This window comes from Taudactylus pleione, unplaced genomic scaffold (genome assembly GCF_031769625.1).
Source record: "Taudactylus pleione unplaced genomic scaffold, aTauple2 ptg000386l, whole genome shotgun sequence".
NCBI lineage: Eukaryota > Metazoa > Chordata > Amphibia > Anura > Myobatrachidae > Taudactylus > Taudactylus pleione.
This window is the reverse complement of record NW_028284787.1, coordinates 8,142,166-8,156,961: the sequence shown is the minus strand read 5'-3', so window position 1 is coordinate 8,156,961 and position 14,796 is coordinate 8,142,166. Positions and strand designations below refer to the sequence as shown.

The window sequence follows — 14,796 nt, the reverse complement described above, 5'->3', positions numbered from 1 at the left end:
GTGAGACATCGGGGCTAATTGTATAGGTTTGTACACAATCACATGGTACGGACTACAGCCACACAGCACTGGTCACAGCTCCCCCCTTCTCAGTATAGGCCCTTTTACATTTCCATTTTCTATTTTCAGCACCATGCCTGTTTGTAGCCATTAATCCGGCATTGGTGCTAGGTGCTGCATGTCCAGTTGTAGGACAGGAGGAACACTATCCTATATAGCAGAAAGCAGAACTCCTCAGCTAGTAAAGAAAAAAAAGTGATATGATTGTGTTTTCTATAATCCTAACTAGCCATTTTCAGAGGCAAGATGCCATCAGCATTTGCATTCCCACTTTGGCCAGTTTTAGTAATACAGGTAGTCTAAATGAATGGCATTTTATTTTAATAGACAACAACAATGTTATCAACTTCTGAAGGATTGCACATAGGATGTAGTGTCTAGCGTTAAAGGAGCTGCTCTGCTTACACATACCTTCCTAATGGATTCAAATAAAAGAAATTGCTTTCTTAGATTTATGACTCTTATGATTTCTCTAAATTTTATTAGTATCATTTTAAAACGTGTTTTTAAAGGAACAATTCTTGTTATTTTCATGTGATGACATGTCTGTGTGTGTGTGCTTGTGTGGCAAATAATTTACAATGCAAGATCCAATGCAGCATGAACTGTGAATGATTAAATATTCTTAATACAGTGCTTCAGAATATAATGGCGCTATACAGAGAAGAAATAATAATAATAATAATAATAATAAAACAGCTTTCTCCAGTTTACTTCATAAATTGACAGCTCATTGCCACAAACATCATGAATGGCAATTAATTTGCTTCATTGGTCACCAGTTGCTTCCTTGGAGTAACATACAGTGCATTTAAATATTTTCTTCACTACACAGCTAATAAGCAGCAACAAAGCCTATTCTGTATACTATAAAATGAAAAAAACATACCCACCTACAAAATGTTTCCAACTGTAAGGATTGTTTGGCTGTTTCCATGAGTATGGCCAAGCCATCAAGACTGTGTTATGCTTCATGCCACCAAGTCCTGCCGACTGTATTAAGTGTGACATTCCATCGCGTAGACTGGATGAAACAACTAGCTGACAAAATCCTTTGGTCTTCTCTGTAGTCATTAAAGCTTTGATATTCTAAATAAATGTATTTTAATTACATGCTAGTCATACATGGTTAAAGGCACTTTTGAATAAGAATCACACACACGCATCACAATTGTTATGAAAAAAATCAAAGTGGCACTCTAACTGGGTGTTTATCACTATATCACCAAATTTTACTGTGTATAAAAAGTTATTTTTCCAAGATAGAAGAATATATATATATATATATATATATATATATATATATATTCCCACAGTAGCACTGGACGGCACTCTGAGTCCATGTATGAAAAATAAATCTCCAGGGCACTGAGATAAGATCTTATCTCAGTGTCCTGGAGATTTATTTTTCATACATGGACTCAGAGTGCCGTCCAGTGCTACTGTGGGAATATTGATTGGAGGACGGGCACCGAGCATGGTGATTTGGATGGACTTGAGTGCCGGGCATTTTGTGCTTTATATATATATATATATATATATATATATATATATGTATATGGGAAAACAGAAAAATAGACTGAAACGTTGATACAGTATTGGCTGGAGTCTTCTTCATAAAAGCCTTTGAATTTTTAGATCTGGTTTTAAGTGGGGAAGATTCCAAGATCGTGACAAAGAATTTCATTAAAAGTGTGGATGCCAACAGCTATCTGTACTACAAAAGCTGCCACCTTAATAGATGGAAAGAAAACATACCATTTTCTCAATTCTACAGGATTAAACGAAACTGCAGCGATCAAACAACATGCAAAGACCAATTAGAACAGTATGCTGACAGATTTAGAGAGAAGGAATATCCAGAAGAGATCCTGAAGAAAGCTTTAAACAAAACTGAAGCATTGGATATAAACTATTTAGTTCAATACAGTATAAAACCAAAAATGAGAAAAAAGAAATGGTCCCCTTTATCACTACTTTCAATGGTAAAGAAAAGAAGATTAAAACATCTCTGAATAAGAACTGGAACATGCTTCTAATGGACCCAGTGCTAAAGGAGAAAATGCAAATCACAGATTGTTTTTAGAAAAAATAGAAGTTTAAAAGACATTCTGGCACCAAGTTTACTACCAAAGGAGAAGAAGGGAAATACTGGTGGCAACTTGAGTTGCAAGGGAAGTTACAAATGCGGACGCTGCAACATATGCAAATATCTGCACCCCAAGAGAAAAAACTTCACAGATTTCGGACGGGACAAAGGAATTGGTCATCAAAAGTTTTATGAATTGTATGTCCTCATCAGTCATTTATATGTTGGAGTGCTCTTGTGGGATCAAATACATTGGCAAGACAAAAAGACTACTGAAATTGCGCATCCAAGAACACATTAGGAACAACAAAAACAAAGTAGAAAGTCATGCAGTGTCCAAACATTTTCTAAATAAACATAATTCAAATCCCGAGGACTTAATGTTCAAAGCTATTGAACATGTAACCTTAGGTGATAGAGGAGGTGATTTAGGAAATCTTTTAGCCAGACGGGAAATGTATTGGATCTTTGAACTCAACAACTTGGCTCCTAAAGGATTTAACGAGAGCTACGAGATTGCACCTTTCCTGTGAGGGAGTAACAAGAAGATGGACGGAATGGGTTATTACTACCATACCAACATGACAATACCCATGAAAGCGGGCAGCCTGATGGGTTGAATCATGTTTTTTGGGCCTGACAAGTATCTGGGAGGGAGATCCCCAGAGAATATCAGGTGTAGTAATATATCCTAACTACAAGGAGTTACAAATTAACCCTACTAAAAAATGTGGACGGGAACAAGGAGAGAAAGGAACTCGACAGTATCTACACTCATACCAGTATACGTGTGCCCAAACTCGTCCAATCTTGGAAGCTATACATGTCTGGGCCCGGCTAGTACCTGGATGGGAGACCTCCGGGGAAGACCTGGTGGTGTAGATACTAGAGTCCAGTAGGGTCAATAAATTACCTTGCTAGTATATTATCTGAGAGTAACAAACTGTCACCTTGAGAATAAGGCACCCTAGAAGAAGCAGCTGTGACTGTATCCTAAACCTTGGAGAACTTTATTTTATCCTAATCACCTACCTCATCACTATGAAGACTCTACTCATGGAATAACTAACTTCTGAAATATGAACATTTTCTTCAACATTTTTTAACAATACCTTGTGATTGTATCCTAAACCTTGGAGGACTATATTTTATCCTAATTACCTTATCACTACTCATGAAATTATTAATTTATGGAATATTTCAACATTTTCTGCAATTAGTTCTTTTAAATGCCACATATACATTCCTCTTTTAAATAGTCATTAATTTATTATTGTTTTTTACAAGTTTCTAACAATCATATATCCACCCTATTTTTTCCCTGCATAATCATCATAAGTATATTCATGATGAATTTTGCTTATTTCCAGGTAATATAATATACCATCTAAACATACTGATTACAGATGGTGAGCGGAAAAAGAAGGGCGGAAATACTGTGCATGCATCAGCGCTGGAAGGGCGGAAGCTATGAGTCATTTAAACCACGCCTCAGATGTCCGGGAGTACACGGAACGAAGCGTTTGGATAAGACACGACGGGGTGCATTTGGGAGCAGCACACATGCAGAAGTGACGGAGGCCGGAAATGATGTATCGCCCATCATCTCGGATGCAAAGTGCCAATATAGATAAAGAGACACACCTGATGCCAGTACGTGCGCGACACCTTAGAAGGGCGGAAGTGACGTATCGCTCATGATCATGGCCAGATCGGAGCCAGTAAACAAGTTTCTGGATTACTTAAAAAAGTCTTAATATACTTTACTAATGTAACTATATGCTCCGAATATTATTAATTATCCACACCTTGTAGAGAAAAGGAGGGTGTAGGCAATCTTTACCAGGTGCAGGGTTCCACCCTGACCCGGAAGTGATTACTCCCTAATGGAACAAGAGGGGGTATAAATAGGTGAACATTACACCTTGATCTTCCCATGAAGAAGTCAGCAGACGAAACGCGTTGAGACCCCTATCTCTTGTCCTAGGAAAACCTGTATTCCGTTAACCTTGACTCAGATAAGCTTTTACGTTTTTTTGTTTTTTTTTAAATTACACTGAATATTCTGATCATTTATTTTTGAACATCCCCATTGTTTTCTCGGTTTTATTTATATATTTTTGGAATAAATTGTATGTTTTTTAATTATATATTGGCATCATCCTGATATTTATCTATTTGGGTTTTATGCTCACTATGCATTTTAATTTATTAAGCACTCTGGTATTTATTCAATAATTGTATTTATTCAACACTTTTATGCACTTTAACTAACTAGCACTTTACACGCTATTATTTGCAGAGTATTGCAAATTTTACACTGACCTAGCGGAATTGTCGCTCACAGTCAATTTCCCCCTTTCCCATTCTACAAAGTAGTATATCACCAATACTACCTATTGTTGACAGGGAGCTGACGCCCACCTATTGATATTGGGCTTATCCGCAATTTACATTTTAATTGATATATTTTATCTCACAATTTCAACTTGTTACTGGCGCCTAATCCGCAAGATTTTTTTTGATTATATATATATTGTCAAAACTGGATTATTGGCTGAGACAAGATCAGTTTAAAATTGAAGCGTGCGCGACGCCATCTTGCAAATGGCAGCTAGACTCCATTTTAGAAACAAGAATCTGAAAGACGCCATTCTGTGACCAGCGTCACTTCAAGTTACAACTCAGGAGCTAAGAAAAGATGGCAATGTTTTTGTTAATCTACCAAAGGCAACTGGAAGAACAAGCTTCCTGAGTAAAAGTAAATAGAATAGACAATAGGTATTTTTACATACAAATTGGGAATCCCTGGATGCAGACAAAGTATAGTTGTGGCAATTGTAATATAATCCAGGCATTGATCTACACAATTGGATTTGTCTGAATCCTAAACAGGTCTTAGCCCCACACACAGACAGGATGGCCCCGACTTCACAGCTTGAGATGATAACACAGTTTCCTTTGAACACAGTAAAGGTGGGGGCCTGCTGACAGAGGGCATGTGGAACTATCTGGCTCAGCATGTCACACTGCTAAAGTGCACCCATCTTCATACACACATTAATACGTCTTTATATCAAACCCTGAATACTCACACATAAGGTTTAATAAGCTTTAAAGTGTATGATTTAAGTTGGTTCAGTTAGTTTAAATGCTGAGAAAAAAAGATATTTGATAACTAAGGTATTATACATGCTAAACAAGTCGTGTTTGGAGTTGTACTGATGCGTACTCTTTTAACAGTATTCCGGTGTTATCGGTGGGGAGATCGCATCATGCATTCTCCAGTTATGGATCGCAAAGCCTACAAGCAGCAAAATGTATATTTTAGGAACAGCTGTTAGGATGTTGCACGGGGCGTGAAGAGGAAGATCCCCAGCTGTTAGAGGCAGGGAGAGTCTATTTGAACTAGCCTGTTAAATGTGCTGTAACAGATGCTTCTCCCCTGGGAACCAATGACACCAGCAACAAACTTCCCTATTGTCCTGTTTATTCTGGGGGGGTATAAATATGTGTGCACGAACGCTGGTTCTCAGTCTTCGTGCTGAACGCTGTAGGACTAGGGGTCTCTTGCTGATGCCTATCTCCGGGTCCGGAAGCGCCTGCGTATGTATACTTGCCTTGGGTCTGTATAATTTTCCTTTTGCGCCTAAATTGTGTCTAGATCAATTGCGTGTAAGTGTCTGAACTTTTACCTGAATAACACTTGTGCTTTGGAACCACAGATTCCACGTCTAAGTCTTTATTTATGGTATGACTGCGTACGCAAATTAGTGTCATCCTTAGAGGTTTATAGGAAGGATTTTAGAAGGTACAGGCAGGGGTATATAGAGGTTCATTTTAATATTAACAATATATATATTATATATATATATATATATATATATATATATACATGAAAACATTGAATCTGTTCAAAGCGCCTGTGTGCTAAACAAAGTGCTGTGCAAACATAAATATTATTAATAAAATAAATATGAATAAATATTATTGATAAACTTCAGAAAAATCAATATTAAATATCTGTGGTCTTTTAACCAATAAAGTGCAAAGTGCAATTGTGAAGCAAGTTCCTTAGTAACACATATAAAACAATAGTACCATCTAAGAAAGTGCGAGTGAGAAAAAAATAGTACTCTGACTATAATATACATAAAATGGACACACAAAATTTATTTTAAGACAAGAAACGTAATAAAAATATAAAATGAAACAATAAAAAATAAATAATAAGTTTATGCAGAAATGGATGTGCTATACACAGCAATTAGATAGTTGTTATTGACCAGTATATGAGGGTATGCACAAATAGATAAATATTATAAAAAATACATAACAATCAATATAATTTTAAAAAAGGAATTCTGCGGCTTATCTGATAAGTATGGTAGTAAAGTCCACTTACCTCTCATGAACTTCCTTTTTTAAAATTATATTGATTGTTTTGTCTTTTTTGTGTGTCCATTTTACGTATATTATAGTCAGAGTACTATTTTTTTCTCACTCGCACTTTCTTAGATGGTACTATTGTTTTATATGTGTTACTAAGGAACTTGCTTCACAATTGCACTTTGCACTTTATTGGTTAAAAGACCACAGATATTTAATATTGATTTTTCTGAAGTTTATCAATAATATTTATTCATATTTATTTTATTAATAATATTTATGTATGCACAGCACTTTGTTTAGCACACAGGCGCTTTGAACAGATTCAATGTTTTCATAAATTTAATAACAGCAGATCACCACTGCTATACTTCTTCTGTTTGAGCTGACACCCATACTATAGGGGAGTGCTATATACTATACTTTTTATATTTTAAAAGACATATATAACTTGAATACGACTGGTTCTAAGGCGTAGGACTTCTTCCTATTCTACTGAAATAGGGTGTTTATTATCCTTTGGCGCCGTGTTCTCTCATTTCTACATATATATATACATATATATGAAAACAGAAAAACGCGAATAGACAAACGTTGTGAACGCTGATACAGTATTGTCTGGAGTCTTCTTCATAAAGGTCCCGTGAGTGCCGCGGTTTTTCTGTTTTCCTGTATCTGGACATTGTTCAATACCCCTCTGAGGGCACCTGGGCAATTGCTCTGTATTTTGTTTGGAGTGCCTGCGCTACATATTATATATATATATATATATATATATATATATATATATTTTAGAATTACTACCAAACTAATGAGGGCAGCAGTTCTGTAAGCAATTTAGAGATAGGTGATGTTAAATGTAATTTGATATATTAAGCCTAGTGCTTTAAGTTACATTGAAAATGTGCATTTTTCACATTACTTAAAGCGTATTCTACTCTTTGCTCATGCATTATCTTACATTACTGTGCTTTCATCAGTACCAGCTCGGTTACATTTAAGCAGAAATGGCTGAAAGTGCTTCTCATCACTCTTTACTTTATGACTAGAGCTAAAAAATCCCAAATGGAATTACTGAAAGTAAATTGAAATACTTACTTCTTCACCTTTCTGTGCTTCTATGTGATTATCCAGAAATGTTCCTTGCAGCACAGAGCCCACAATGGTCAGTCCTTTGCCAGCCTTTAGCTGAGATGTTAGTGAGAGCAGCCTGGGATGCTTTACATTCTGCTCAGAATCCAGGTTCAGTAACACCAACACCTGAGGTCTGCAATATATTTTCACATATATTTATTGCTACTCCATTTAAATGTGTAACTATATTTCTCAGTAATGAAATGCAAATACCTAGTTGTACATTGCCGATTTGTACAAATGAATACAAGGCTAATTTTAGCAAGTCCATAAAAAACAAACAAACAAACTTTTGATGGTCAGTTCTGGCTTAAGTTTTTAGTATATGCATATATTTATTACTAGGTGTGAATAAATTAAGCTCACTGATAAAATGTAATAGTGTACAATCCAAAAGATGAGTAGATAAGAAGCAGGCTGATCTTCCTCCTGTGAAAAAGGACTCCCATAGGCCAGTAGCTTACACCAGGAACAGGGCAGCAAGAAAATCTAATGTTTGCCAAATACACTTATTTAAAATATGAGATATGGTAAGAACTTACCCTTGTTATCTCTATTTCTACGAAGTCCATAGGGTTCCACAGGATACCTTGGGTATAGGTGTGACGTCAGTCGCAGGGCACCAAAGAGTTAAGCTTTCAGCCTCCCAGGATGCACTAGGTCCCCCTCCTATACCCCGCCCCCGGGCCAAGGCACCTCAGTTAGTTACCAAGCCATAGGCCGGAGGAGGAGAAGGAAGAGAGAGAACAAAGATCTGGACACATACAAGAATCACATTCTCACCAGAGGGAGACGGAAAACCGGTGACCAGAGCAAAGCCCATCTGCAGCACAGGTGTGACAGGGCGGGAGTCCTGTGGAACCCTATGGACTTCGTAGAAATAGAGATAACAAGGGTAAGTTCTTACCATATCTCATATTTTCTACTTCAGGGTCCATAGGGTATCCACAGGATACCTTGGGGATGTCCCAAAGCAGTATCCTTTAAGGGTGGGGACGCTCCTGTGCAGAAAGGAGAATCCGCTGCCCGAAGGAAGCATCCTGAGAGGCGAAGGTGTCAAACCTGTAATACCTCACGAAGGTATGGACAGAAGACCACGTAGCAGCCTTGCAGATCTGAACTGCCGAGGCACCACGTCGAGCTGCCCACGAAGGACCCACAGACCTAGTGGAATGAGCCTTCAGAGAAGGAGGGACCGGTAGGCCTTCATGAAGATAAGCTTCAGAAATAGCCATACGGATCCAGGCTGCCAAAGTTTGCTTTGAAGCAGGCCAACCCTTTTTACGGAAGCCATAGAGGACAAACAAAGCGTCCGACTTCCTAAACGAAGAAGTGCGGTCAACATAAGTCCTTAAGGCCCGCACAACATCCAAAGAGGCCTCACCCACGGAAAGACCCGGTGAGTTAAAGGCCGGAACAACTATTTCCTCGTTAACATGAAACTGGGAAACAACTTTGGGAAGAAACTCGGGCCGAGTGCGGAGCATTGCCCTGTTCCCATAAAAAACCAAGAAAGGGGGTCTACAAGAAAGAGCCCCTAACTCAGAAACACGTCTGGCCGAAGCAATGGCCAGAAGGAAAACAGTCTTAGCTGTTAGCCATTTAAGATCCACTGAGCCCAGTGGTTCAAACGGCGGTCCTTGGAGAGCCCTCAGGACCCCAGCCAAATCCCAAGGCGCCACAGGTGGAACAAAGGGCGGCTGAATGCGGAGAACACCCTGCATAAAGGTGCGCACATCCGGGATTGTAGCAATCCTACGGTGAAACCAGACAGATAGGGCCGAAACCTGTACCTTCAAAGAAGCAAGGCGAAGCCCATGATCTAGTCCCGCTTGCAGGAAGGCGAGAATCCGAGACAGACGAAACTCCCGCGGTGCATAACCTCTCGGTCGACACCACTGGAAGAACGTATGCCACACGCGATGGTATATCCTCGCGGAAGACTGTTTCCGAGCTCGTAACATGGTACGCACCACAGAGCTGGAAAACCCCGGGACCTCAGCATGGCCGTCTCAACAGCCACGCCGTCAAAGACAGCCGAGTCAGGTCCGGGTGAAGGCAAGGACCCTGAGACAGAAGGTCCGGTCGTAGCGGCAACCGCAGAGGACTGTCCACGGACAGACCCTGAAGGTCTGAGAACCAGTGCCGTCTGGGCCACGCGGGAGCTATCAACAGGAGCGTCCCTCCTTCCTGTTTGAATTTCCGGATTACCCGTGGAAGAAGGGAGACCGGAGGGAACAGGTATGCGAACCGGAACGTCCACCGGACGGACAGAGCATCCACCAGAGACGCCCCTTCGTCTCTTGTGCGAGACCCGTACACCGGCAACTTGTTGTTGTGCCGGGACGCCATGAGGTCGATTTCTGGAAGACCCCACCTGTCCACCAGTAGTTGAAAAACGTCCGGGTGCAGGGACCATTCCCCCGGATGAACGTCCTGGCGACTTAGAAAGTCCGCCTCCCAATTTAGCACTCCCGGGATGAAGACCGCTGATATGGCCGGAAGATTGCGCTCCGCCCAAACCAGGATCCGAGAGACCTCTACGAGAGCCGCCCGACTGCGAGTTCCTCCTTGCCTGTTTATGTAGGCCACGGTGGTAGCGTTGTCCGACTGGACCTGCACCGGGCGACCCTGGAGAAACCGCTGTGCCTGCTGGAGAGCATTGAAGACCGCACGGAGTTCCAAGATATTTATTGGAAGCTCCGCTTCTGTCGGCGTCACCTGCCCTGGAACAAGTGTGGACCCGAAACTGCTCCCCAGCCCCGAAGACTGGCGTCCGTTGTCAACAGGACCCAATTTGGAACCCAGAACGGACGTCCCTTGTTGAGGTCGTCTGTAACCACCACGCAAGGGACAGGCGAACCTCCTGGGTGAGTACAATCGTCTGGGACTTCAGAGACTGAGTCAGCCCGTTCCACTTTGACAGGATCAGGTGCTGCAGAGGTCTGGAGTGAAACTGGGCGTATTCCACCATGTCGAACACCGACACCATGGAGCCCAGTAACCTCATCGCCGAGTGTAAGGACACCCGGCGGCTGTGCAGGCAACTGCGCACCCTTGACTGTAAAGCAGAGATCTTGTCCTCCGTCACGAAGATCCTTTGCTGTCCCGAGTCCAATAAGGCTCCAAGATGCAGAATCCTCCGAGACGGGATTAGAGTGGACTTCTGCCAGTTGATTAGCCAGCCGTGCCGTTGCAGCAGTGCAATGGTCAGGTCCAAGTGGCGTAACAGGAGCTCTGGAGATCCTGCCACCAATAACAGGTCGTCCAAATACGGCAACATGCGGACTCCCTGCAGCCGCAGAGAAGCCGCCATGACCGCCATCACCTTGGTGAAAACACGTGGTGCTGTTGCCAGGCCAAAAGGTAACGCCCGAAACTGGAAGTGGTCGCTGCGGATTGCAAACCTGAGGAACTGTTGATGGCGCAAAAGAATAGGGACATGCAGGTAAGCGTCCTGTATGTCCAATGACACCAAGTAGTCCCCAGGTTCCAGCGCCAGAATGATGGACCGTAGGGTCTCCATCCGAAACTTCGGGACCCGCAAAGACTTGTTGAGTGCTTTGAGGTTGAGAATCGGACGATATGACCCATTGGGTTTCTGTACCAAAAATAGATTTGAATAGAAACCCTGGCCCCTCTGGGAGAATGGAACAGCCACTATAACTCCAGCCTGGAGCATAGTGTGCAATACCTTCCGCAGCTCCGTAGCCTTGTTCCGGTCTGATGGGAGACCCGTGGTGAAGAAGCGAGCCGGGGGTCTGTGCCGGAAGGAGAGGGCGTATCCGTGGGAAACCACCTCCAGAACCCAAGTGTCTGTCGTAGTGGTCGACCAACACTGGGCGAACTGTAGCAGGCGGCCTCCCACCCTGGGATCCCCCAAAGGGAGGCCCGGACCGTCAGGCCGCAGGCTTGTCATCTGGCTTGGGGGCCGGACGTCTGGTACTCCATGCCTGCTTCCGGGGCTTGACCGATTTCTTAGGGCCAGCCTGTCGAGGAAACGACTGTGGTTTGGGCCTGCCCTGGGCCCTAGATGACCGAAAGGACGATGGTCCCGAACCAGAAGGAGCAGCGGCCGACGGGAGACAAGCAGATTTGGCTGCCGCCAGCGTGGCCACAATCTTATCCAGATCCGGACCGAAGAGAACTTCTCCGGTAAACGGCAACGCTTCCAGACCTTTCTTGGAATCTGCGTCCGCCTTCCAGGATCGCAGCCACAAGGTGCGACGAGCAGCCACCGCTGCTGAAGAAATTCTAGACACCAGAGTACTAATGTCTAGAGCCGCCTCGTTGATGTAGGTGGCCGAATCACGGAGATTGCCAATCAACTCCGCCTGTTCGGCCGGACAGTCGGATTCAAAAGAAGCCTCTAATGAATCCGCCCAGCGCTCCATCGCTCTGGCAACCCAGCAAATGGCCATAGCCGGCCGTGCTGCCCCCCCTGCAAGGGAATAAGCGGACTTCAGGCAGATTTCTACCTTGCGGTCCGTAGCATCCTTAAGGGAGGACATGGATGGCATCGGCAATGTGGCACTACGGACAAGACGGGTCACGTGAGAATCCACCTGTGGAGGGGATTCCCACTTAGCAAAATAATTATCCGCGAACGGATAAGCCACCGCCAGGCGTCTCTGCGGCTGGTATCTTTTGCCAGGTTGTTTCCACGCCTCCTCTAAATGGTCCACCAACTGACCCGAAAGAGGAAAGACTGTGGCATCGCCCTTCACATCTTTGAAAAAGGCATACTTAGATTTAGCCGCTGGGGGAACTTCGTCCTCAATCACCAAGGCTGTGCGGACCGCCCGAATAAGTCCAGGAATATATACTTTGGACTTAGCATCAGCGTCCTTAGTATGGAGAGGTTCCTGATCGTAAGGATCCAGAATCTCCCCATCATCAGACGTCCCTTCGTCATCCTCATAAGGAGCGGACAGAGACGCCACCGGCCTTTTATGAGGCCGCATCACAGACTCCCCTTGCAACACATCCGACAAGTGCTGTACAGAACTCGTCAGGGAGTTAACCCACGCTGGCTCCTGAGAACCCGGGAGCGGGGAAATAGGGAGACTGTGGGGTACCACCAATTGTCGTGGGAACCCCTGCATGGGTGACGACACCACAGACTGCTGGGACAAACCCATCGGAGTAAACGCGGGCTGCGGAGCTAACTGGCCCACTAAAGCTGTTAACGCCTGAGCGAAACAAGCCCAGGGCGGCTCCTGTACCGGTGCTGTAACCGTAATAGGCCGCGCCATGGACAAACACTGCCGGCAAAGGCCCTCCGCGCTACCCTCCCCCTCCGCTAACGGTACTTTGCACGTGGTACACTGTAGCCGGAGGGGAAAATCACTTTCAGACATGATGGCACCACGTATGTGACCTCTCTCACCAATTAAGTATTAAATAGGCGAGAGACCACCCTGCAGCACCGCACCGCAAGGGCTTTAGCAGAAGAACAGGGACAGTAATAAAGCTGACAGTTTAGAGAAGAAAAGTTACAGGCAGCGCTAGCACAGTCACATACAATGCAGAGAAATAACAATTCCTGCACTAACAGCGCTGATTACTCAACTACACAGACACAGGGCCTGGTAGGACACAGCGCTGCATACACAGACCTGAGCCACAGCGGAGGAGAGGTATGCGGGGGGACCCAGACCACGATGCTTCCGTCCAGCGCTTCCAGCAGCGTTCACCATGCGTTCTGGAGAAGATGGCCGCCGAGGAGCAGAGAGGAGGCTGGCCTGGGGGAGGAGCGCTGCCACAGGACCAGTCGGCAGCATGCAGAGAGGGCTGTGTGCAGCGGGGGAGGCGCCGGCTGTGAGACAGGGAAGGCGCGTTCCCCTGGCATGCATTTAACCCCTGGGACGCCGCAGCGCTACCGCTCTGCTGCGGTCCGCTGTCCCAGGGGGTAGTGGAAGCGCAGGTTGGTCGCCTGGCTCCACGCTGCAGCCAGTCCCCAGGGAGCCCCCTGCCTGGGGACTTAGGACCATGTGATCAGCGGGGACCCACCGCGGGACCCCGCTGCTTACCTCTGTCCCCCTTGAATCCGGCCATGGTCCGGAGCATCTGGGGTCACCGCTAGCTGTGACCCCAGAAGCCCACCAGCATCCCCGGATCAGTACCGGCGTTCTGGTACCGGCGGGGTGTAGGGAAGACAGCATGGACGTCAGGACTGACTGTCCATGCTGTTCATCCAGATGTGCAGCCACAGCTGCATGAAGAAAAAGCTTCAGGGGCTCTTCTAGCCCCCACTCCAACAGGTGCACCCGACTCCGGCCGGGCACCAAACTAAACTGAGGTGCCTTGGCCCGGGGGCGGGGTATAGGAGGGGGACCTAGTGCATCCTGGGAGGCTGAAAGCTTAACTCTTTGGTGCCCTGCGACTGACGTCACACCTATACCCAAGGTATCCTGTGGATACCCTATGGACCCTGAAGTAGAAAAATGGATACTGGGCAATAGCTCAATTATTGCAGTGTATATAGCTCAATAATAAACCATAACACAAATTATTGCAGTGTATAAAGCCTGATAATATACCATAAGCCCAGTTATTTAGTGTATAAAGCCCGATAATATACCACAAGCCCAGTTATTTAGTGCATAAAGCCTGATAATATACCATCAATCCAGTTATTGCAGTGTATAAAGCCCGATAGTATACCATAAGCCCAGTTATTGCAGTGTATAAAGTCTGATAATATACCATAAGCCCAGTTATTGCAATGTATAAAGTCTGATAATATACCATAAGCCCAGTTATTGCAATGTATAAAGTCTGATAATATACCATAAGCCCAGTTATTGCAGTGTATAAAGTCTGATAATATACCATAAGCCCAGTTATTGCAGTGTATAAAGTCTGATAATATACCATAAAGCCAGTTATTGCAATGTATAAAGTCTGATAATATACCATAAGCCCAGTTATGTCTTTGACTTCCAGTCCTAGTATGTGAAGAGCAAAATGCTCACAACACAAATTTATGAATGTGTCTTGACCAAAATGTAGTGTTTGTGGCCGGGCTACGGAGAGGTGACATTTGCCAGATCTGCGACACTGAAATTAGTAGATTGGCTAATCACATTAATATCATTAATAGTTATTTGTATGGCAACACA

The 14,796-nt window shown here is 44.1% G+C and overlaps 1 protein-coding gene across 1 annotated transcript in view; it reads right to left on the bottom strand.

Annotated features, from left to right (window-relative positions):
* The window catches only part of SLC12A7 (solute carrier family 12 member 7), a 193,835-nt gene that overhangs the window by 18,819 nt on the left and 160,220 nt on the right, over positions 1–14,796 (bottom strand). The window contains exons 17-18 of the mRNA XM_088445686.1: positions 7,637–7,805; positions 954–1,149 (exon numbers count right to left, since the gene is read on the bottom strand). Coding sequence (XP_088301812.1) covers positions 954–1,149; positions 7,637–7,805 — 365 coding nt within the window. The remainder of the gene's footprint in view (positions 1–953; positions 1,150–7,636; positions 7,806–14,796) is intronic.